The sequence below is a fragment of the Temnothorax nylanderi genome, unplaced genomic scaffold (assembly GCF_030848795.1).
Source record: "Temnothorax nylanderi isolate EJ_2023f unplaced genomic scaffold, tnyl_v1.0 TNYL_tig0919_pilon, whole genome shotgun sequence".
Classification (NCBI taxonomy): domain Eukaryota; kingdom Metazoa; phylum Arthropoda; class Insecta; order Hymenoptera; family Formicidae; genus Temnothorax; species Temnothorax nylanderi.
In genome coordinates, this window is record NW_027249981.1 from 1 (window position 1) to 24,113 (window position 24,113).

At 34.4% G+C, this 24,113-nt stretch overlaps 3 protein-coding genes and 1 long non-coding RNA gene across 6 annotated transcripts; 2 read left to right on the plus strand and 2 right to left on the minus strand.

Annotated features, from left to right (window-relative positions):
* Window positions 1-1,757: 1,757 nt before the first annotated feature.
* Window positions 1,758-5,683, plus strand: LOC139785920 (uncharacterized). The gene is made up of 3 exons (XM_071725086.1): window positions 1,758-2,067; window positions 2,540-3,764; window positions 5,576-5,683. The coding sequence occupies exons 1-2, from the start codon at window positions 1,821-1,823 to the stop codon at window positions 3,760-3,762; spliced, it is 1,470 nt and encodes a 489-aa protein (XP_071581187.1). The 5' UTR covers window positions 1,758-1,820; the 3' UTR covers window positions 3,763-3,764; window positions 5,576-5,683.
* On the plus strand, window positions 4,530-6,589 carry LOC139785914 (uncharacterized). Its single transcript, XM_071725079.1, has 2 exons — window positions 4,530-5,489; window positions 5,576-6,589. Exons 1-2 carry the CDS (start codon window positions 4,530-4,532, stop codon window positions 6,587-6,589), a joined length of 1,974 nt encoding a protein of 657 aa, XP_071581180.1.
* Window positions 6,590-11,402: 4,813 nt separating this feature from the next.
* Window positions 11,403-11,696, minus strand: LOC139785917 (uncharacterized). The gene is made up of 2 exons (XR_011722129.1): window positions 11,631-11,696; window positions 11,403-11,556 (listed from the first exon to the last, which is right to left on the minus strand). It is a non-coding gene; the product is annotated as an uncharacterized lncRNA (long non-coding RNA).
* An 8,597-nt stretch (window positions 11,697-20,293) lies between these two features.
* On the minus strand, window positions 20,294-23,908 carry LOC139785916 (TD and POZ domain-containing protein 5-like). Of its 3 annotated transcripts, none has more exons than XM_071725083.1 (3): window positions 23,725-23,908; window positions 23,359-23,628; window positions 20,294-22,768 (listed from the first exon to the last, which is right to left on the minus strand). In XM_071725083.1, exons 2-3 carry the CDS (start codon window positions 23,512-23,514, stop codon window positions 21,575-21,577), a joined length of 1,350 nt encoding a protein of 449 aa, XP_071581184.1. In that variant the 5' UTR covers window positions 23,515-23,628; window positions 23,725-23,908; the 3' UTR covers window positions 20,294-21,574. The 3 variants fall into 3 exon arrangements, with proteins under 3 accessions (XP_071581184.1, XP_071581183.1, XP_071581182.1); XM_071725082.1 differs by having other exon boundaries at window positions 23,359-23,631; XM_071725081.1 differs by lacking the exon at window positions 23,725-23,908 and having other exon boundaries at window positions 23,359-23,709.
* Window positions 23,909-24,113: the final 205 nt, after the last annotated feature.

Consider the following 24,113-nt stretch of genomic DNA (forward strand, 5'->3'; position numbering starts at 1 on the left):
CCGTGAAAAATAGCTGTACGAGATATAGATATGTGTATGCAGATATATGTATCAAATGTTACAAGAACGTATATTACAAATATAAAATATCATAGATTCCTTACTTTAAGATGGATGGGCTGGAATAAAATAGATATTTATATATATTTAATCCTGGAAATCATGTATTTATTTGTCGATTTATTATGTGCGAGAACGATTTTTGCACGACAGATATATTACTGTTAAATCTGGTAGGAACGTCTTTTACACTTCTCGTCTTTTCAGGCAACGCAATTAAGAATACCATGAGGATACAGACTATTAATATAATTTGACAATTTTAATACAAAGTACGATATTAGTTTAAAAATTTAGTATATGTTAAAATATTGATATTAGTAATTTAGAAATAGCTTCTAATATTTCATATTTAGAGATGCTTATTTATAATTTAATATACAGATTATGATTAAGACTCTAACTTTTAACGTTTCGAACATTATGTAAGTAGTTAAATTTTTGAAATCATTATTTAGACAAATAGTGAAACATAAGGTATAAGAAAAAAATATGAAATAAAACTGTAGTAAATAAAATAGTGTCATTTTTATATAAAGTTATAAAGTATCTTAATGGTAATTCACATCCCTTGAACGATGGAGATTGGATCAACGTATTCACATATGTATTGCATATAAATAAAATAAAAATAAATTGATATAAGTATGACAAGGAAAGACAGCCGATATTCACTAGTTAATAAGTATATTACTTTATTTTTTCTCTCATCCTCCTCTCAAATATAAGATTTTAAGATGGGATCTTTAAAATGGGATTTCTCTCGAGCCCTTTTATCTCTATCAGGATTAAATATTGTACAAATAATTCAACAAAGCAATACTTAGAAATCTTTTTCAATATGTATATAAACCCGAAAGGGGCAGAAATTATCTTCCTGTTGCATATATTCTAACAAGTTTATTTTATTAAAGAAATGAATATGAATTATATTTATTTTATCATATGTATAATATGTCCATTTTGTTTCTACATTTTTCATAGCCAATCCATGTGCATGTTTATTATGTGTTCGTTTTATATTACTTGCAAGTAATATAACATGAGATTGAATAAATATTTTATCACAAAACAGAAAAGCTTTTTATATATATTTTATATAAATTAGTCTTAATCAATTATGTGAGAAATTTATATCAAGTAATATAACATTTTATAAGATCTGAGAAGATAATTAAAGTGAGAAAATCAGTAACAAAACAAATTAATTGATGATTACTTGCAGCAAATTTAATAACGATCTCTCATACATAATTTTGTATTTATTTCGTACATTCACTTTACAGTATCGTACAAATTATGTTGTTACATCACTTATTAATTGCCATAATTATTACAAAATTATTAATTTGTTCATTGCATGTAGAGAATGTATATATTAATAAATTAATTTTATAAATCTTATGATTAATATTAGCAAATTTAATTCTAAGTTCATGAGGTATCAATTATAAAGAACGATTGCTAATGTTAGAATAGACCCGCACATTAAAATTTTTAATTATTCATAGAGTATTATTTGTTTAGAACGATTGATTCTTCGTCGATTAATATAAAAAATGAAGGTAAGTCATAACAGAGATAAGGAGAATATGTAGGTATATCATATATTATGATCAATTAATATAATCTTTGACTAATTGTGGATCAAACAGATTTGTAAACCGTTATTTTTTCTCAAATGTCTATCACTTTATTAACAAAAATGTGTCATTGTATTGCGCGCCTCTTCCTCGAGATCAGTATGTAGTGCTTCTACTATGCACCGATGTCGCCACAATCTTTTCAGTTCAAGTTTTTCGTTCCGGTCCGTGTCTCTAGCGTTCCCTAGCTCATTCTTCTTCTTTGTGCCGATCACGTCACACGGTCTATGCAGAAATTGCACGAAAATGGGAAAAAGAAAACACAGACATCGCTCGTCGGACGACGAGAATCGTGAAAGGAAGTTACAGAAGCGGGTAGAATGGTTGGAAGAACAAATTCTACAACAGAGAGAAAACGAGCGCTGTAAGTATACAAAGGTTAAGTCTAAAAAAAAAAAAAAGGCGGCCTCGCTCGTACTTTCAGACGGCCATGACGGTACGCATATCGTTGTGCCAAGGAAAAGGGAATGGTTTTGTTGGTCCAACCAATAAACCAAAAAATATGTGTCATCGATGTTCAACATCGTATGGCACATAATCCCGCACTTAATTCCGGACGTATCAACATCATATGATACATAACCTCGTACCGGATTCCATACATATCGTAAGTAATTTCGTACGTGGCTCATCTCGTAAGCGTCCAACGATTGCGAGAAATAAACGCCAGACGAGAAAGGACAATACATCGCTTCACGCTCCGGTACAACCGACTCGTGACAGCAAATAACCCTCACGGGTGTATATATATATATATATAAGAGATAAATAAATAAAGAGGCTATGCTAGTTTCCTTGTTTTTAAATATTTTATCCCCTTCTTTTTACCGTAACAGGTAATGAAAGACACGTTTCACGAAGGCTGACACCAAGCAGATCGCGTAGTCGATCGCACAGGAGAGACTACTACGACTATGATCGTTACGATTCAAAGGGACGTTATGGACGTCAGTACCGTGGCAGTTACAGTAGCGAACAGGAGGATCGAGACAGAGACGGGTATTATCATGATGATAAGTACTCGAAACACAGTGCCTATAGTAACTATAGACGAGAACATTCGTCTACGGATCGTAGAAAGAACTCAAGGAGTAAGTCCCTGGACAATGTGCGTGGCTCATGTACTTCAAGCTCTAGTTCGCCTGAGCCAGAAATACAAACCGCCACTGAGGTAACGAGAGATAGCGAGGACGCCCCAGCAGTCGTAACTGGCAGCAATGATAAGCTCGCAAGCGATACAAGACCTCCTGCAGAGGCTATACCGTCGGAAATTCAAGAAGATGAACTAGAAGCTGATGTTCTGGAAGTATTTGGAGAACGTATCAGGCCCGAGCGAGTGTTAGCAACGGCAGTACACAGTCATCTGGCAGCGATTTGGTGCGAAATTATCGAAAAAGGGTTACCGGCGGAGGATCGAAAGACATCCTTAAAAAAGTTTCCACCTCCAGAAAATTGCGTTTTAATGGATCCGCCAAAATTAAATTTGGAGGTTAAGGCAGCTTTGGATAGTACAATCCAAAAAAGAGACGAACGGATTGTTGAAAAACAGGAGAAGATCGCTGCTTCGCTCGCCGGTGTCGGAAAAACCATAGAATTGTTGTTAAAATCCAATCTGGTCGATAAGAAGAAGTTCTTGGAACCTCTTACGGGCGTCGCAAAACTGCTGGCTGATCTGCAACACGATGAAACATCGATTCGGAGGAGTTTGATTCTAAAAAATATCAAAGCACCCTTTAAAGATACGCTGAAAGATGTATCATCCGACGAGTGGCTATTTGGAAAAGATCTGAGCGAGAAGATAAAGGCTGCAAAAGTTTTGCAGCAATCTACGAAGGATCTAAAACCGTCGTTTAAACAATCGTCTGACAAAGGAAAGTACCCAAAAAACTCGAAGGGCCCGCCTCACCAGGGCTATTACAAGTCGAACATCCATTCGAGGAGGGGCGGGTACAGACAGAATTACAGTCGGAGCAATTACAGTCGGGACAACAAGTCCACTTCTCGAGGGAGGAGCCATTACCAAAAGCAGGAGCAGACGACTGCGAAGAAGAGCAACTAAACGTAGGTAAACTCGCAGGTAGATTGGCTCACTTTAAGCACAACTGGTCTGAGGTGACTTCAGACGAGACCATACTGAGCTGGGTTACAGGATACACTATACCTTTTACATCGGAGGTACATCAACAGACTCCACCTACCGAACCTCGTTGGTCAAAACAGGAAATATATCTAATCAGAGAACAAATCGGAACCTTGGTAGAAAAAGGTGTAGTACAGGTTTGCCAGCCGAAGCCAAAACAATTTATTTCTAAGATTTTTCTAGTACCGAAACCTGATGGATCACATCGTCTTATCCTTAATTTAAAACGGTTAAATGAATTTATAAAGACGGAACATTTTAAGCTAGAAGATGGAAAAACGGCAAGGCAAATTTTGACTCGTGGTTGCTTTATGGCATCTATTGATTTGAAGGATGCATATTATCTAATTCCCGTCGCAAAATCTGATCGGAAGTTTTTACGATTTATTTTTGAAGGTAAATTGTACGAATTCACCTGTTTGCCGTTTGGTCTTAACAGAGCTCCATACACGTTCACCAAGTTATTAAAACCGATCGTATTGTATCTCAGGGAACGCGGATATTTATCAGTAGTATACTTGGACGATTTATTATTATTAGGGAATTCATATGCAGAATGTTTAAGGAATGTTCAGATGACTAGGCAATTATTTGAGAAATTAGGTTTTATCATCAATGACAAGAAAAGCCAAGTAATCCCCTCTAAAAAATGTAGATTTCTCGGGTTCAATTACAATTCTGAAACGATGAGTATCGAGCTTCCAGAAGAAAAAAGAGAAAAAACGATAGAAAAGATTGAGAAATTTAGTAAAATAAAATGTTGTACTATCCGAGAGTTCGCGGGATTGATAGGCACTTTAGGTTCGAGTTGCATAGCATTAAAGTATGGTTGGGTCCACATGAAAGACTTTGAAAGAGCAGAATTTCTAGCACTCAAGAGGAATAACGGAAATTTTGAAGCACGCATGTCACTCAGTGACGACTTGCAGACAGAATTCGAGTGGTGGAAGACAAACATTAAGAAAGCTACACGTTCGATTAAGCAATTTAGAGCAGGTTTAGAAATTTTCTCAGACGCATCGCGATCAGGATGGGGCGCGTATTGTAATGATAATCGAACACACGGCCACTGGAGCCAAGAAGAACAAGCCTATCATATCAATTATTTAGAATTATTGTCGGCCTTCTTTGCCTTGAAATGTTTTGCGGAGAATCTGAGAGGCGGTGATGTGTTATTACGAATCGATAACACTACCGCCATCGCTTACATAAACAAGATGGGCGGTATTCAGTTTCCAATATTGAGTAGATTGGCGAAAGAGATTTGGAATTGGTGCGAAAAAAGAAACATTTGGATCTTTGCATCCTACATTTCATCTCGAGATAATGCTAAAGCCGATTTCGAATCTAGACGTCTTGAACCGGAGACAGAATTTGCCTTGTCATGTTCAGCCTTCAAAAGTATAAAAAATAGGTTTGGCAAGCCCGAGATAGATTTATTTGCGACAAGGACAAATACAAAATGTGAACGCTATGTTTCTTGGTCAAGAGACCCTGGTTCAATCGCAGTTGATGCATTCACGATAGATTGGAGTCAATATTTTTTTTATGCCTTTCCACCGTTCGCAATAGTTTTACGAGTATTAAGGAAGATCCAAGACGACGGCGCTAGAGGTATAGTTGTGGTGCCACATTGGCCAGCTCAGGTTTGGTTTCCTGTCTTCACTGCCATGCTGGATGGCGAACCAATTTATTTTAAACCACATTTAAACTTGTTACGTTCTTTGAACAGGCAGCCACACCCAATTTGGAAGAGGATTACCCTGGTTGCCGGAGTGCTATCTGCGAAGCGCTAAAAAAGAAAAATGTACCCGAAGAAGCGCTTACGGTCATGTTGTCCTCGCTGTCGGAGTCATCGCTCAAACAATACGATAGCTGCTTAAAGAAGTGGTGGTACTTTTGCCGTCAAAATGCCATCGAGCCATACAGATGCGACACATCACAAGTAATAAAATTCTTGATGGCAGAGTTCAAAAGAGGGGCTTCTTATGGTACGCTGAATAGCTGCCGATCAGCGATCGCTCTGTTGCTTGGTCCAAAATTGGGAGAAGATCCTCAAATACGGAGACTGTTTAAAGGCATTACGAGACTTCGACCGGGAAGGCCAAAATACGAGTCGACGTGGGACCCACAAATCGTTTTGAATCACCTTTCGCAATGGGGATCGAACGATGCGGTTACGTTGGAGAAACTCACGTTTAAGTTGGTAACATTGTTAGCCTTAGTCACAGCACAGCGCATGCAGACACTCGCGTCGATTGACATCCGAAATGTACGAAGATCTACGGGCTTGATAGAGATCAAGATTCCGGATAGATTAAAGACGTCAAAGATGAATAGGAAGCAACCGACCTTGATTATCCCCTTCTATAAGGAGAACACTGACGTCTGCGCGGCTTCGACATTAGAAATGTATCTAAGCAGGACAAAGGATTTGCGAGGAACAGAAACTCGATTATTTGTAACACTTAAGAAACCACATAAAGGTGTATCCAGTCAGACCTTGAGTAGGTGGATAAAAAAGACCCTTAAGGAAAGCGGAGTGGATACAGATATATTCGATGCGTATAGTACTCGGCATGCGTCAACATCCACAGCGAAAAGAAGTGGTGTCAACATAGACGCAATTAAAGGAGCCGCGGGATGGACGGAGAGATCTGGTACTTTTGCCAGATTTTACGACAGGAATATTATTACAGATAAAGGAACTTATGCAAAGGCTATTCTAGATAGAGTCAATGATTAACACTGCGTGTCATAAATGTTTGGCTATTTTTCTTTTTTTTCTAAATGTTCTTAATCGAATAAAAATAAACGGGTGTGAAAAATTTTGAGACACTGAATCTCTGCCGTAACAAACTTTAAATAACTACATACTGATCTCGAGGAAGAGGCGCGCAATACAATTATATGATTAAACGAACTTACCTGTAAGTGAAGTTCTATCATAATTGTATGAAGCGCCTCTTCCGAAGAGATCAGACCCACCCAATAGATTTTTCCCTCTTTTTTAATGCTGTACGCATTAAAAACCCTGGGAGTTACGGCAGCACTTTGAATAAATGAGCTAGGGAACGCTAGAGACACGGACCGGAACGAAAAACTTGAACTGAAAAGATTGTGGCGACATCGGTGCATAGTAGAAGCACTACATACTGATCTCTTCGGAAGAGGCGCTTCATACAATTATGATAGAACTTCACTTACAGGTAAGTTCGTTTAATCATATAATTTTACATTATCTATCTTACGGTGTTTATTTCCATTTATCAATTTCTGAACAAATACAAACAAAATATCTAACCGTGTGTCAACTTCGTAATAATTACATTACAATAATATTTAATATAACCGGAAAAATTATTTATAAAAATTTTATAGTAATTTATTTTGCATAGAATCAATACTATATGTTGATTAGAATTATAAATACAATCTGGATTATAAAATTAGATTATTAATACTAGAATTATTCAAATAATTTGAACGCTAGAATTTGACTAACAATAAAATAACTATTTCGAATAATTTCTATATTTTAGTATCCGGATATGTTTCACAATTCTACTTTGTGTGTACAAATTATAACTCTAATACAAATGTGTACATTACATACGACGTTATACAGTACATGAATAAATTTACATATTAATATAAAGACTATAAAAGAGCATGTAATGAGAGCTCAGTTACACGGCGATATCAGATTTACTAGTAAGTAATTATTAAAACGATTAGTAAATTATACATTTATACAAGAAGTTAATGTCTAATTAATAAGAGATCGCATTTTGTTGTTACGTAACGTAAAGCGATATTACTAATTATTCGTCAAATGCGCTTGTTTGATATATTCCATTATCCAAATCACAACAGTTGCTGGTGTTACATGTCATATGGCTTCCAGATTTCGCAAGGCATCCTAGATCCTTGTTGTCCGCTATGAGTAAATCTATATATTTACACACAAAGTAATTAAAAATTGAAAGAGTACGAATGTCATTAGAATTACAATGATATTGCTCTCATGTATATTATTTGATTATTAAACCAAAACTGTGACTTATATTATTTATCTTTCTTAAAATGGAATATCTATAAAATTACTATTTAGATTCCATAATACCTGCGCAGTTACTCGTTTATGAAAGTATTTATACCGATTACTGAATATGTAGATAATATATAAATAACAGTATATCTGAGTTAACAGAAATTGATAGAAAATTGTTTAGAATTGTTATAATTTTATTTAACTCAAGTAGTTATAATAATTTATAAAATGATACGTTAAATATTGTATTCAAATTTATATAATTTGTTATTTTTAAATGTTAAATATGTAATTTTTTAATGTTAGTTATACTAGAATATATGATAAATATATTAATTACGGCTATTTTTCCGAAAACGTCCGTGTTGCGATTTAGGTGAAACTTTGTGAATATTTCCTTTTAGATAAAAAAGACATATACCAAAAGGATTTTTCGCGACTCAAAAATTAAGCAACTTTTAAAATATTTTTGGTATATGTCTTTTTTATTTATCTAAAAGGAACCTATTTACAAAGTTTGACCTAAATTGGAGCACGGATGTTTTCGGAAGTTTTGCCTTAATTACTAAAGAAAAATACTAATATTTGTGACATTTACCTTTGCTGATCTTCTTGATTTTCAGAATCTCGCTTATGTCATCTATCATTATGAAAACTTGTGGACGCATAATTTTCTGCAGTTACAGGTTGTTGTATCGTTGCATCTACGTTATAATGACCAGTTCCTCCATCAGATTCAAAGTGCTCGTTTATATTACGACACTTAGCCTGATGAATGTTTAATTGATCTTCAAATTGCATTCTTCCATCAAATGTGTCAATAGACCAACTGCAATGTTTGCAGTTTGTTTTAAAATTTTCCGTGTCGACTGTGAAGTATTGCGATAGTCCGCTACACCTATTAATTTTTTCTCGCATTTTATCAATCATTTCTATATGTCTATTCAGATGCCTCTTTAAATGGTAAGTACCATATACACAAACATCTCTTCCACAAATTATGCAGTTCGCAATATACTTCTGTTTGTGTGTGAAATATCGCCATGGCGAGCAATTTCGTCTTTCGTCTTTCCATATAAAGTTGCCTTCCGTGGTAAATATTTTATGTACATGGAACAAGTGTGCTTCTACAAATACTGCACTTCCATTAACAGGTTTCTGACAATAATAGCAATATATACCTTTTTTGGGGGGTAATTTATTGCAAACCTCCCAAATATTTTTAATATAAAGTATTTGAGCCATTATATCCGCACTATATCACGGAGAATGTCTTACTAAATGTGACATGTACTGACTACGCCAAGGAAAATATTCGAAACGATGAAGGTTGAAGAAAAACATGCGAATCTTTCCTAAATGTAAATATTGTAGACACAAATAATAGTTAATAACATCAGCTATTTTGTTGTTTGACTCGGACGCGGCTATCTTCACGTGGGAAGGTATTTATGGTACTGTGTGTATGTACCGCATGGTATTATATATAGTATGATAAATGGCGTATAATTTGAATTTTGGTAATTTTAAGCCGTGTCGCTCTATTTCTAATTATTCGATCCCCGTTCAACGTTTAGATTGAGATTTATGTCTTATGCATTTTTGACAAACTGAAATGATATTAGTACCAGATTAAATAAAATTAAATTGTTATACATATAACACTACTACATTTGCAGATGTAGCACGGACGCGCACCAATATGATGATTTATCGGAAAATAAACGTGGCTAAATAGTACCAATTTCGAAAATGGATGTACTGGCGATAGTGTACAGGTGCTTTCGAAATCGACGGTCCCACGATAAAGGCCGGGATGGCCTCTCTCAGACTTCTCTCTGATATTACTTATTTCTCATTTATTCCATTTTCTTATTACTAAATATTGCTTATATTAAGTAATAATATGAAATATTGATGAGGTATGATTTAGGAGACTGCCGACTGGTATGCATTCGGCAACTTTCCCCTATTTTTGTCAGTGTAAGGGAGAGGGCAGCCAATCAGAACGCGCCATTTTAGGGGTAGCTTATTGGTAGAGAGAAGCCGGCAAAATCGGCAAGAGGCGACCAATCAAATGACGTCATGTGGTCACCCCGAAAATGGCGCGTTCCGATTGGCTGTAATAATGTCTTCATTTTATCAGAGGTATCATTATCTTTTAGGTTCTCGAAGAATACAGGACACAGATCAAGAGCAATGGAAGCCTTTAGGAGAATTGTTTCATATTTTGATGTATTTATACAAAAGAAATTGGATATCATTAAAAAGCTACCTCTTGAAATATCCAACATGATTTTTGGCATGTTGGACAACCGATCTCTCCGGTCGGTTTCAACGGTGTCTGAAGCATGGGAAACTATATCTATGGAGGAACAGAGACGCAGGCTCCGCCTTGCGAAAATAAATGTAAAACCTGTAAAACGGCAACCTGTAAAATACAATAAAATTCTGACGTTCAAATTCAATGAATGAAACGGCAGGGCTGTTAAGGTAGATCCGAATCGATCTCGCCGATTACAAACACTCACCTCCTTTAGAGATAAGAGAAGTAATCTGCGCTTTTAAATAGAAATGTAATGAAAATAAATGTAGATGGCGTGTAGTAGCATTAGTAGTAATAAAGTAGTAGTAAATGGCGGATAGAAATATTGTAAGTTAATTCCTAACATCATCTAGATTTAAAAAGATACTCTGTAACTCTCGTTGGTTTTCGAGTCTGAGTTGTCAACCCGATGTTCTGCACTAGACCTATATGAAATCATCTTTTCACGAAGACCATCTATAGATGGACCATAATCATAATTTGTAACGATGCACCCCCAAATATGCATCGTTCCGGCATAACATCCCGCCGAGACCGCCCGGCCGACCACCCGCAGGGCGAAGACAGGGCACGTTATGCCCACACTCTTTTAAACGCTAGCATGTAACGTTATAGTCTAAGAGCTGGCTACATAAAAATGCAAGGTATAAGGTACATGAAATATTTATAGCTAGAGAGGTTCCATTAGCACTCCCGGACACTGAGTGACCAGTCTGCCTGCGCGCTTAGGAAGATTAAGGCGGGGGCGGACGGTCAAAAATGACAAATTTTACAAAGAAAAAAATGATAAAGCTCAGGGATAAAAATTATAGGAATGTTAAGTATTTGTTGCTACGAAACGCGGAAAATTATTGGCAGACGATTTCGTGGAAGAGAAAGCGCCGGCAGACTGCAACAAAGCGGCGTTAACTTTTGTGAAAAAAAAATGATAAGCTTCATGATTAAAAATTATTGGTAATAATTACTAAACTGTTAACGAAGCTATGTGCTAAATGGCAGACGAAAAAACTGAAGACAACATCGAGGCAGACTGTGATGAAGAGCGCGGTTTCGATCGCGCTTAACGAGTTAGTTCCGTACGATGCGTTACTACGATATGTTATTTTGTTAATTATATTATGTCGACAATAAGATAACAATTTCTATATTATATATATATAATAAGTGCTAAAAGATATGTTTAACATTAGAATAATTTTTTTATTAACAAAAAAATACTATAAAAAATTGTAGACTTATTCTATTTCGCTGTTTGCATCGGATTCATCGTACTGCATATCTTCTTCGCTTTCGCAATCGATATCATCCTCAGATTCGATTTCGTTGATATCTGCTGAAAAACGACATTAAAAATTAAAAATGACTATTAACAAATATGAGATTGAAAGCGTGTGCAAAGATTTGTACCTTCAGACTGTTCTTGATCAATAACAACGTCTTTAACACTAGATGGTATCTGAGGTCCATCGAAACATCGGAACTGGTATTTGGAGTTGATTATCACCCATCCGCAGTCTTCTGGTACCAAAAAAGTTACCTACAAAATTTTGACGCTTCATCGATACCTCCTTGTGCAGCTGAATTAAGACCGCAATTCTTAAGATCTATGTATATCGCCAGATTATGGAGCCACGCTCACAAGAAAATTCCGACTTTTTTGGTACCAGAAGACTGCGGATGGGTGATAATCAACTCCAAATACCAGTTCCGATGGTTCGATGGACCTCAGATATTTTTTTAACGAGGTTACCTCTTTTTCTTTTTTGTTTTTGTCACAATATTTGCGACAAAACGCTTAGAGCGATCTACCCTTCCTTCGTGCGACGCGGAGTTTCGCCGAGCCGAGCAAGCAATATACGCGACAGACGGCCGTCTCTAATTGGCATTACGACCATGCGACATACACGTGCTGAGATATATATGTATATATATATATACATATAGATATATATACACACACGAACACGCCACATTGACTAATTACACGTTCGCTGGACATACTTAACAAATCGTTTAGTGACAGGCAGACAGACAGATAGCCGGAAGGGTAGATAGAAAGCGAGAAGTAGGCAGAATTAATTAGAGGATTGAGAGAGACGAGGGGAGTGGAGTCGGAGGACACGTGAATGAGCAAACCGCACCAAGGAGAGACCAAATTATATCGCTTAATGAGATATAATTACCTATTTGCTTCGTATTTATTTTTATCGTTAATTAATTATTGTATTTATTGGCGCGGAGGCTGACACGCATACGCATAATTTCCGGGAGACACGTTAATTACACGAAAATTAATTACACACATACATACACGTACGTACAAAATGTGCCCGGTCGAGTCATTGTCACTTAGATCATCCAAAGATTGTAAAAATTGTTAGAAGTCTTTCAGTTGTCACCTAAAGTAGCTTATTCTCGAGCAAAACGACTCGAGCGGAGAAAGAACGACTGAAGAGATATATTCGCGTGTGAAACATCCCCGACCGAATCTCTTCTACTTTCTTTCTACCTTTCTTTTTACGTAGATATCGATTGGCATCGGGAAAAATTGTCAAAATGCGTAAGAAACAAGGATTTATGTTAAAAACGTATACTAAAATTTAATATGCAATTGCAACAGTAATGCAACTGAAGAAATTTACGTTTTTCTACAAGCCGTCTTTGACGTAATTGTCGGAAACTTTACTTGTCAAAATTTGGAAAAGCGCAATAGAATTTGATTTATTTTGATGCGAACTTTACTTATGCAATTTTTGGATCGCATTATAATATCGCGTTAATCATGTGAATAATAAAAAAAATGCATTACATTTAATTATGCGAATCTCTCAAAAACTATCTTAACGATATCGTCAACGATCAACGTTTTTCGGCCGTGCGCATTGTCCATCGTAGCAATACAACTTCCTCGTTAATTGCGGATTATTTATTTAGTGCACGCAAACACGTACACACATCTTTCGACATGTAACGGAGGGAAGGAAGTACAAAATTTACACATAGCGGACGCACGAAGTGACTTGTAATATTCCTTCGACAAATGTATCTCGTAAAACGTTCCAGATGCCTCACCTTGTACACCAAATAATCAATATTTAAAAAAATGCAGAACTTTAATAGTTACACTATTCCATCCCCTTTTATTACTCACGTTGCCAAAAAAAGCTCCGTGCAAATTGACATCGTAAATTAAAAAGAGACGAAAGGACAATCGCGTCGAGATAAGACGTTCTACGTCGTACTCTCCTTTCGTTTTCCTTTTGAGATATCTCGCCAGTTTATAATTTTTCAGTCGATCGGACGCGAGCCGAGATAACGTCTTTCGACTCGCGTCTTAATTTCGCTCTATGCGCGTCTGATCAGCTGATGTCTTTCGTCACTTTGCACGCATTTTGTTTTTCTTTTCGCTTCTTTCGCGAAACGCGCATTTCCTCGACGAATCGGTGCAGCTTTTGACTCTTACACCATACGCAAAAGAGAGGAAGACAAAATAATGATGAAAACGTATCACGTGAGACAACGGCGACAGGGGAGATAAAACGTGAGAAGAGAAAGACCCGTGACAATATATACATATACATATATATATATATATATATATCTATACTGGGTGTACCGTAAAGACCGGATCAACTCTTAAGGGTAGATTCCTGAGATCGTTTGGAGACAAAAATCTTAATGCCAAAATGTCGAAGCTGCTACAGTGTTTAAACGGAAAAGGTTTAAAGTTCACTAGTGTGCTTGTCGAAATTTTGCGCACTCACGGACGTTGCATGTCAAAACAGCTCTTGCACACTTTACTCAACTCAATAGAAATATTTGAAATTATTATTTACTTTATTTCTTTGTACACTGTTCGCAAGACCGACGAATATCGGGATGACAATTTGGCAGCCTCAACATTTTGGCATTAGGATTTTTGTCTCCAAACGATCTCAGGAATCTACCCTTAAGAGTTGATCCGGTCTTTACGGTACACCCAGTATATTTGCGAGATATTTTGTGAAACAAGGCTTTTTTACCTATTTTATAGTAATCTCAGCTTAAACGGATTGAGAGAGTGGGAGCGAGAGAGAGCGAGAGAGAGAGAGAGAGAGAGAGAGAGAGAGAGAGAGAGAGAGAGAGAGAGAGAGAGAGAGAGAGAGAGAGAGAGAGAGAGAGAGAGAGAGAGAGAGAGAGAGAGAGAAAGAGAGAGCGAGCCTTTACTAAAAATAATCAATTAAAGTGATGTGAGACGAGGATGTTGTCATGAAATGACGTATTAAGCAGTTGATGAGCGGTCTGTAAATGCGTACATACATAGCATAAATGCCGTCGTTTAATGGGGACGGTTTCACTATAACTAGTCCGGTCAACTTAGCCCAAAAAATAGGGGTAAGGTTACAATAATTCCGATAGAGCTGAAAATTCGTACGAATGTTCGGAACACCATTATAAATGAACTGTGAAAAGTCCCCATACATCCCGTGCCTGGAAAAAATTTTATTCAAGGTCAAAGGTGGCAAAAATGGGTTTTTTGTGTTTTTCAGCCGAATGGTAAGTTTTATCATAAAAATAGCTTAGACAATAATTGTAGATCGTGCAATTATCTATAATAATTGTCTCTATACTTTTTTCTGTAAGAGTCACCGTTTCCGAGATATAATCATTCAAAAAGTTGAAAAAACGGTGTTCTTCATAATATGCATAAGTACGCCGCGTACATACATCACTGGAAGAACACCGTTTTTTCAACTTTTTGAATGATTATATCTCGGAAACGGTGACTCTTACAGAAAAAAGTATAGAGACAATTATTATAGATAATTGCACGATCTACAATTATTGTCTAAGCTATTTTTATGATAAAACTTACCATTCGGCTGAAAAACACGAAAAACCCATTTTTGCCACCTTTGACCTTGAATAAAATTTTTTCCAGGCACGGGATGTATGGGGACTTTTCACAGTTCATTTATAATGGTGTTCCGAACATTCGTACAAATTTTCAGCTCTATCGGAATTATTGTAACCTTGAATGTCTACTTTGACCGGACTAATACCTTATATTTTTGTTTATGTTTTGCGCCTTAGAAATAGCATTATTACCATTATATTCTAATTATTATTAATTATTTTGATTATTATATATTATTATGTTTAAGATTCTTATTAATTATTATTATTATTATTATTATTATTATTGTGTATATGGTATAAATTGTAAAAAATGGAACATATTTACTATATCATATTCATTTTACGGGGACACTTCCACGAATGAACAAATTGTTTAAACTAAAATGAAGGAATAAATAAAATATTGACCAAATTAAGGGGGGAGTTCTTTTCTGCCGACAACCTCATCCATCCCTCCATTATCCCACATTCGCAGATGTATCTGCATACATATACATATAAGATATGTACATTAATAGATTATACGAGATCTTTCAGATCAATTTTTAAGATTCGCGGATCTTATGTAGATATTCATATTACATCAACGACTATTATACTATTATTACAATCTTCTCCGATGTAATCAGCAGCTTCAATAGAAATAGAACTGCAGTCCGATTCACAGCGCTGAAAGCATCGCTCTGTCTTCGTTCGATATTCGAGGTGCAACGTAGACAGAATGATGCTTACAGCACTTGAGCGTGAATCGAACTGCAGGGTAGGATAGAAATGACGAGACCGGACAAGATGTAAAAGAAAAAAGCAACTAGTGGCCTGTATTCTTTACTTGGTACTTTCTCATCTCATATTTTTTCCACTTATTTGTATTACAAATATATTTTCTAAATTCAAAAAATATCTTGTATCTGTGAAAAGGGGTGTTTGTATGTGTGTGTGTGTATGTATGTATGTATGTATGTATGTATGTATGTATGTATGTATGTATGTATGTATGTATGTATGTATGTATGTATGTATGTATGTATGTATGTATGTATGTATGTATGTATGTATGTATGTATGTATATATATATTATCTATTTTGATAAGAATATGCATACGAATTTAATTACTGATGTTATATAATTTATCGTCTCTATTTTATACTTTATAATTATATTCTTGATTTTTAATAATATCTCGATGTTTAAAGATATATGTATGATCACATAGTCTTACTCATAATGTAATCAGAGGTATCGGATCCGCACCCGAACATGTTAAAGCAAAAAATATAAACATAAATATATTTGATGATTTAACTACTGTTAGTTATATATTTATATTAATATAGAGAAATTTATATTTCTAGATTCTTTAATATTAACTGATTTAATTTTAATTACTACTTTTTGCAGTAAAACATAAAAAATATGATAATATAAAGTCCAACACATACGTCGAAGACGGAATAACATTTGATAGGCCTTACCGCGATGGCAGAGTGACGGGAAACTTACCTATTGATAACGTAACGGTAAGTCATCGTCAAGTATGCAATATGTATGTATGTAACTTTTATATTGCATTTCCCCGTAGGGTTCACAATCTACTACTCATTAGGGTTTTTAAAGGGACGTACCCAACCCTATCCAACTCAAGGGGCAAAGGCGTTTTTAAAGGGACGTACCCAACCCTATCCAACTCATCCATTACCATTACCATTTCCTTTGGACCAACGGTTTAACGTCTCTTCCGAAAGACGGAGCCCAGTTTTTCCATCTAGGGGTATATCTCTTTCCGCTAGATGGGGGGGGGGCAGCGTTTTTTGCTGAGAAATTCTCAGTGGCCTAGCGGAATTCGAACCCGATTCTCTGGATTACGATCTGGCGCTCTACCCACTAGACCAGCCGTCACCCCAACTCATCGTCAAGTAAATGATATATTTAATTCTAATCACAGTCATAATCTATAAAAATTTTCCAAAAAGCACATGTTGCTATTATTCTCCGAAAAAAACGCGCGCAATTATACTTTATTAATAATATCAACGTTTCGTAGATTGGTGGCCTTAAGGTTACATCACAGATATTCGGAGAGGTATTCAAATTCTCGACAGAGTTTTGGGACTGGTCACAATGCAACGGCGTTCTGGGGATGGGTTATCCCGCCTTATCTCGCTTTAATACGCCTACTGTCTTCCAAAACATGATTGATCAACACGTGGTGTCCCAACCAATTTTTAGCATCTATCTAAATCGGTATGTATCTTTCCGTATGCCTCACGTGTGTTTAATACTATTTTTTAAATTACATACTTTGTCTTTCCATGCAATGTAAAAAATATACAACCTATACAGAAATTACGAGGACTCACATTTCGGCGGTGATCAACTGCTATTGGGTGAGACCAATCCTTCCCATTACGAGGGCGAGTTTACGTATGTGAATGTTACCCGCAAAGTATTCTGGCAATTTAAAATGGATAAGTATGTAGTTTTTTTTTCTAAATTACACGTATGTTAACCGCGGATTATATGTCAGCTAATTGGTAATGCTATCTCACTGTAGGATTCAAATAAAAAATTACATCTCTTGCTCGGAAGGCTGTCAAACTATAATCGTCGACACGGGCTTCTCTAAGATAGGTGGACCACCGGGGGCTATCGCAGCTATTAAGAGAGAGAGATCGGTGTTGTTGATCGGGTAATTGATTATCCCTTTCTGCAATGGTAGCTTTCAACTACCTTAAATGAATTATTGAAATAAATTAATAAATGTTTGATAAGTTACGGATTATAATACTTAACAAAATAATTCACAAAATTGCGTACCTAACTCAACCCAAGTGATATGTATAGTAGGTAGCTTTATTTCTCTCTAACAAAATAATTCACAAAATTGCGTTACCTAACTCAACCCAAGTGATATGTATAGTAGTTTTATTTCTTTCTAACAAAATAATTCACAAAATTGCGTTACCTAACTCAATTCAAGTGATATGTATTTTAAAAAAAGATGTGAAATCTTTAAAATGCGCCAATTGCAAAGAGAATATATATACTTTGAAAAATGATTGTTGCGCAACTACTTTTAAAAAATAAAACTCAAGTAGTACGTATCTTTGTATTCCCATTCAAGGGTCTTCTCGTTCCAACCCAAGCTTTAATTCTTTTTAACAAAATTATAATATTACAAAAAATTATTTTAATCACAAAGAATTAAAGGGATAACAGTACAAAATAAAAATATTTAATTAAAATAAAATAAATAAATTTTTCTTGTAAAAAAACTTGGCGCTGCTTTTTGACTCCCGCTGCATACTTCCCTAAATTTCTTTTTTATTAAATTAAAAATTTTGTGCTTTATTAAATTCAATCAAAATTTTAGTACTTTATTAAATTCAAGGTCTAGCAGCGCCAAGTTTTTTTACAAGAAAAATTTATTTATTTTATTTTAATTAAATATTTTTATTTTGTACTGTTATCTCTTTAATTCTTTATGATTAAAATAATTTTGTGTAATATTATAATTTTGTTAAAAAGAATTAAAGCTTGGGTTGGAACGAGAAGACCCTTGAATGGGAATACAAAGATACGTACTACTTGAGTTTTATTTTTTAAAAGTAGTTGCGCAACAATCATTTTTCAAAGTATATATATTCTCTTTGCAATTGGCGCACTTTAAAGATTTCACATCTTTTTTTAAAATACATATCACTTGAATTGAGTTAGGTAACGCAATTTTGTGAATTATTTTGTTAGAGATACATATCACTTGAATTGAGTTAGGTAACGCAATTTTGTGAATTATTTTGTTAGTACATATCACTTGGGTTGAGTTAGGTAACGCAATTTTGTGAATTATTTTGTTAGATTTAAATATACTCGACTAAAACAATGTTCAAAAATAAATCTTGTACGTCGGATGATGAAAATGTAGCCTGTTTTTTTTCTTTAGTTTTTATCTTTATTTTTAGATAAGGATATTTGTTCCCGTGGCGCGAATGGAGATAGATGTGGGAACGTGCTGACACTGATGAAAAGATACAACATGACGCGTTACATTATTTATTATTAAACAGCCGAAATATTACAAAGGGGAAAAAGAAAACAACAAGTTTACACGAGGTTTAGAATTTAGAGGTAGACCGAATGGCGAGAGTGTCCGGGATCGAATTCGTTTAGAGTTACATTTTCGTTTATTGTAATTTAAACTGCTCACGACCGAAAATAGATAATAACTCATAGCGACTGACTGATGATTGACCGACGTAAGAAAGTTCCCGAATTTTTTATACTCGCGCAATGAACAAAGAATATGCCAGAAACTTCGGACCCTTGGCAACAGCGAGTGGAAACGATAGGCTTTTCAGAATCGTTATGGCTAAGTTCGCGATATACCGCGATAGACAGCGAAATAGCGGTTTACATTTCGTCCTGTCTTGATTACGTCTTGACTACGTCTTGATTACGTTTGAAATCAACGCGCGTTTAAATCATGGCTTAACAAAGAAGCTCCGAGAACAGTTTAAGTTTCGTTATGATAAATGTCGCGATGCCATGCTATGAATCTATCGCTATTTTTATACCGTAATCTCGAACAATATCTTTTTTATGCGAGAAATCTGAAAATTATTAATTCATTTGTCAATGCTAAAATTGATCGATAAATCTTCTTTCAACGAAATATTTTATATAAAATTGGCAGTCGCCGAAAGGAGCTGAATAATCAAATGCTAGATCTACATGAAGAACTTTTATAACTCACGACTATTTTCACAGATTGTGAGATTAACTTTAAAACATTAAAAAAAATTTATTAAAGTTTTACGCGGACAAGTTTTACAGTAATAATTAATGAGTGTTGACTTCCTCATTTATGCAATAATAACTGTTAATTTCATCACTAAAATATGCCAGCAAATGAATATAGATTCGATATCACCCGCGCGAACCTTCTTCATTATGTAGAAATCAATTCTCGCTTTATATGAAAGATCCAACATTATACATCTCAATAATATTATTATTGTTTTAGGAGTAAATTCTTCCACCCAGTTGCAGAGCTTTCGTTGTTCACACTTTGCCTTATCCTTTACTTTCAAATTATTTTCTCCTAGAGTGATAATATAAAGTTTCATTTCAAATTAAGCACAGAAACTATATAGATTAATAAAAGATACAAAATTAACCAAAAAGGTCTTGTTTTATTTTAATTTTTAAAACAAATCTAGATTTCAAAATAATGAGTTACTTTAATTGAAATTTGTGTAGCCGATTTATAATTTTTGTAAAGCATTTTCTTCCATCTGTCGATGGTCGGACAGTATATTTCCATTAAATTAGATATCTTTATACATAATTGATTAACATTATATGTCTCCGCATTAGAAACAAAGATAAATAAACTGGTAAAAAATAAATAAAGTATAAGTTTATTTATTTTTTACTCTACAGATGTATCTATGTATATTAAGGAATAATTATGAATTTTTGATTCTGTTTTAAATGTAATATCGCATTTTATTGAATCCCAATTAATAACACTATCGAAAACGTTTAATTGCGATAAACATTGAAAAACAAAAATCAAGTATAAATTTATGAAAAATAATTTGCTCGTTGAAAAAGGTAGTTGCTAAAGATTCTAACACTGTACTATATAATGTACACAGGATGATTTAAAAGAACAATTGGAAATTTTTAATAAGATATGTAATGTACAAGTACTGATAAAAATAAGTGAAACATTTATATATAGATAACGTAGGGGTAAGGATTCTTATTTCTTTTTGTTTTAAATCAACCTGTAGACTTGAAAAACTTACAACTAAACTACATTAAGTATAATTAATAATAGTTTTATTCGTACATCTAAACTCAAATCACAAATTATTTTCAATTTGTTTTAATACTCATTTGCATATAAATTCTTACACATATACAGGCTGTTTCTTAAAAAACGGCAGTTAATTACAGATAACGCTATTTCTTATGAAAAATTAAGTCGAAAAATCCGAAATCATTTTTTTTCTATAATGCACAATACAGTAATAATTATTGAATAAAGTCAATTCAATCAGCACTATCCTTTAACTGGGCGTACGCCCGGCGAGCGTATATCGGGCTAAAAAACGGCACCGATTAGATTGACTTTACTTAATAATTACTGCTGTATTGAGCATCATAGAATAAAAATGGTTCAGAATTTCTCGACTCAGTTTTTGACAAAGAATAGCGCTATGTAATTATATGGACGCTCTTTGAACAAACAACTCTGTATAAAACTTAAAACTGGATTATATTTGTAGATAAGAAAACATGTTTACTAAATTAAATAAGAAAAATATCTTTACAATGTTCTATGATTTTATACTTAAGACTGCAATCATATATGAATCAATCCCCAGGTAGCAAGATGACGTCTAAAGACGTCTTAATGACGTTAGAGACGTCATTAAGACAGAATTAATACATCGAATCTTTTGACGTCACACTATTATCTGGGTTATTAGCTAATGTAAATATCCCATCTGTCGTAAGTGGTGACAAAAATTTATGTGTGCTGACTTCAAATTTACTTTTCTTAATCAATTCCATCATCTTATTTGAATCTTCTCGCGATAGACTTTTAAATGTTTTAGTGTCCATAATTTCTTTTATGTGAAATTTAATAAAAGTCGCCAAATGTGTTTCCAAAAATTTTGCATTCAACGACAACGCAAACTGCATAAGTTCTACGGCATTTTTAATCGTAAGACTGCGTAACAAATAATGTTGACACGTTAATTTTAAAGTTGGTACATCATACGTATGAGCTGCTATTAATATATCTTTAAGCATGTCATAATCACTCTGATCTATGGAGCCAGTTAAAATATATAATAAAATCTGTCTAAAAGATTTTACCGCATTGTCCGTTACTAATTCATTTGTCATATTTTTTTCTTTTCCCTTATGTGTAAGGCAGATATTCTTAAAGTAGCTACTATTGGTGGCGCACAACGATTTTCTTGATAGAACATATTGTTCCTTTCCTACTATAAATTTGATTGAGTCCTTATCTTTAGACCGAAACTCATCAAAAGTCGAATCTTCAGAACATATCACGTCTTTTGAAACTTCTGTTGAAGGCAGTAAATTCATACGTATGGTTTTATTTATCAGATTATGAAAAATTTCAAACTTGCAATGTACTATAAGCGCATCTGTTGGATTAAACGAAAACCTCTCTGAGAACTCAATTAACAATGTCATATTGGATATATGACCTGAAATAAAGTTTGATGACAACTCATCATATGACGGCTCATCATAATATTGTCTCGGCGCATACATTATAGTAGTGGTACATGAACCACCAAATGAATTATTAGTAAGTATATAACATTTTATTGCATTTATCCGCGAACTATCTTGACGTGAAATACTCATTAGAATCTCGCATTGACCTATTTCTGAAAACGACGGAAACGTTATCATATTTTTGATCTTAGAAAAATGTATAAATTGATCAATTTTCCATGTATGTTCAAGTGTAGTCGATTCAATATGTGTTTGACAATAGCTCTTGGTATACGAAGGTAAAAATGGTGGAGATACTGTCTGTTCCTTTTTCGGTGTATTCTCGGTAGAGATATTCTCAACTTCTTTATCAGAAATCTGAAAATAATTAATTTACTTATGAATAATGAGAAAGACGAACATCAAAATGTCCTCAAGTTTATTTTTCAAGAATAATTAGTCAAATTTCAAGAATAATTAATAAACTTTCTTGCCTAATTGTAAGTCTTACATAATCTATAAATCCTATAATATTAAATTTCAGCAGACAGTTATATTTATAACTTTATATACCCCATGCGCACTTTGACGTATATATGTATAAATCCAATTTTTTAAGTATTTTTTATATTACATGTAAATAGAACTTATAAATATTAATAAATATAAATTAATAATTATAAATATACAAATATAAATTCTATCTTAAATTCTGATAAACGTAATGGATTCGGCTGATGTAGAGTTTTTTTGCATCAAATTTTTTAATTGCATTTAAATTACACGTGCTAGTAGAAAATAGACTTGATATGAATGTTTATGAATTTTCTTTGTTATGTAGAATGTATGGAATTGTCGCTTTAGGAAATATCATTAATGTATTGATTCGTTTATACAAAATCTTATGTGCTTTCTAACGTTCTAATAACACGTAGTCAGCAAAGTTGAGAAAAGATGTTAGGACTTACTTGCTTCTTTTCCATTTTATGTAATTTTCTTTCGATGTATTGCACTTCCGTTGAATCTTCCATTGAATCTTCCGTTGAATCTTCCGTTGAATATTCAGTTAAATTTAATCTTTTCTCTAAATAAAGTTTATCTAATGCATCTAATGCATCTGACATGCTTTAATTATACACGAACACCGTCCAGATGATATTATTAGACTAATGCGTGTACAGATGTAGCAACTGATTTCTTTCCTCTTCCCTTTAGCTTTAGCAAATCAAGTTTCCAAGCTACTGCGAATATAACGTCAAGATGTGTGAGAAACAATGTGAATGAACAAATAAACGTGGCCACTGCTAAGATGTCAGATTCGAGCTCCAACTCACCTGCAAGATATATGGAGAGGTAGCGGAAACCGGCCTCAATAGCATGCGGTAGCACGTAGAAGGAACGGATCGCGACGATCACGTGCAGCACACATGTACATGCCGTGTATGTACATGTTATCACACATCCTTGGCTCTTTCTTTGGTGCGTGCCCTTTCCACTTATCTTATGAGTTAGAATTCCTCTAATCAGAGCCATCTGGCCAACTTGACAGTTCTGGCAAAATTCTGCGAGAGAGAGAAGGATATACATTCATATCTGTATTCCGAAATGTACTAACAGTACTGAAAATCTATGAGATACGTGTAAATTATGGATTTTCAATACTATTAATACATTTCGGAATACATTATACTTTATAATTAAGTTATACTCTGCAACAAAAAAA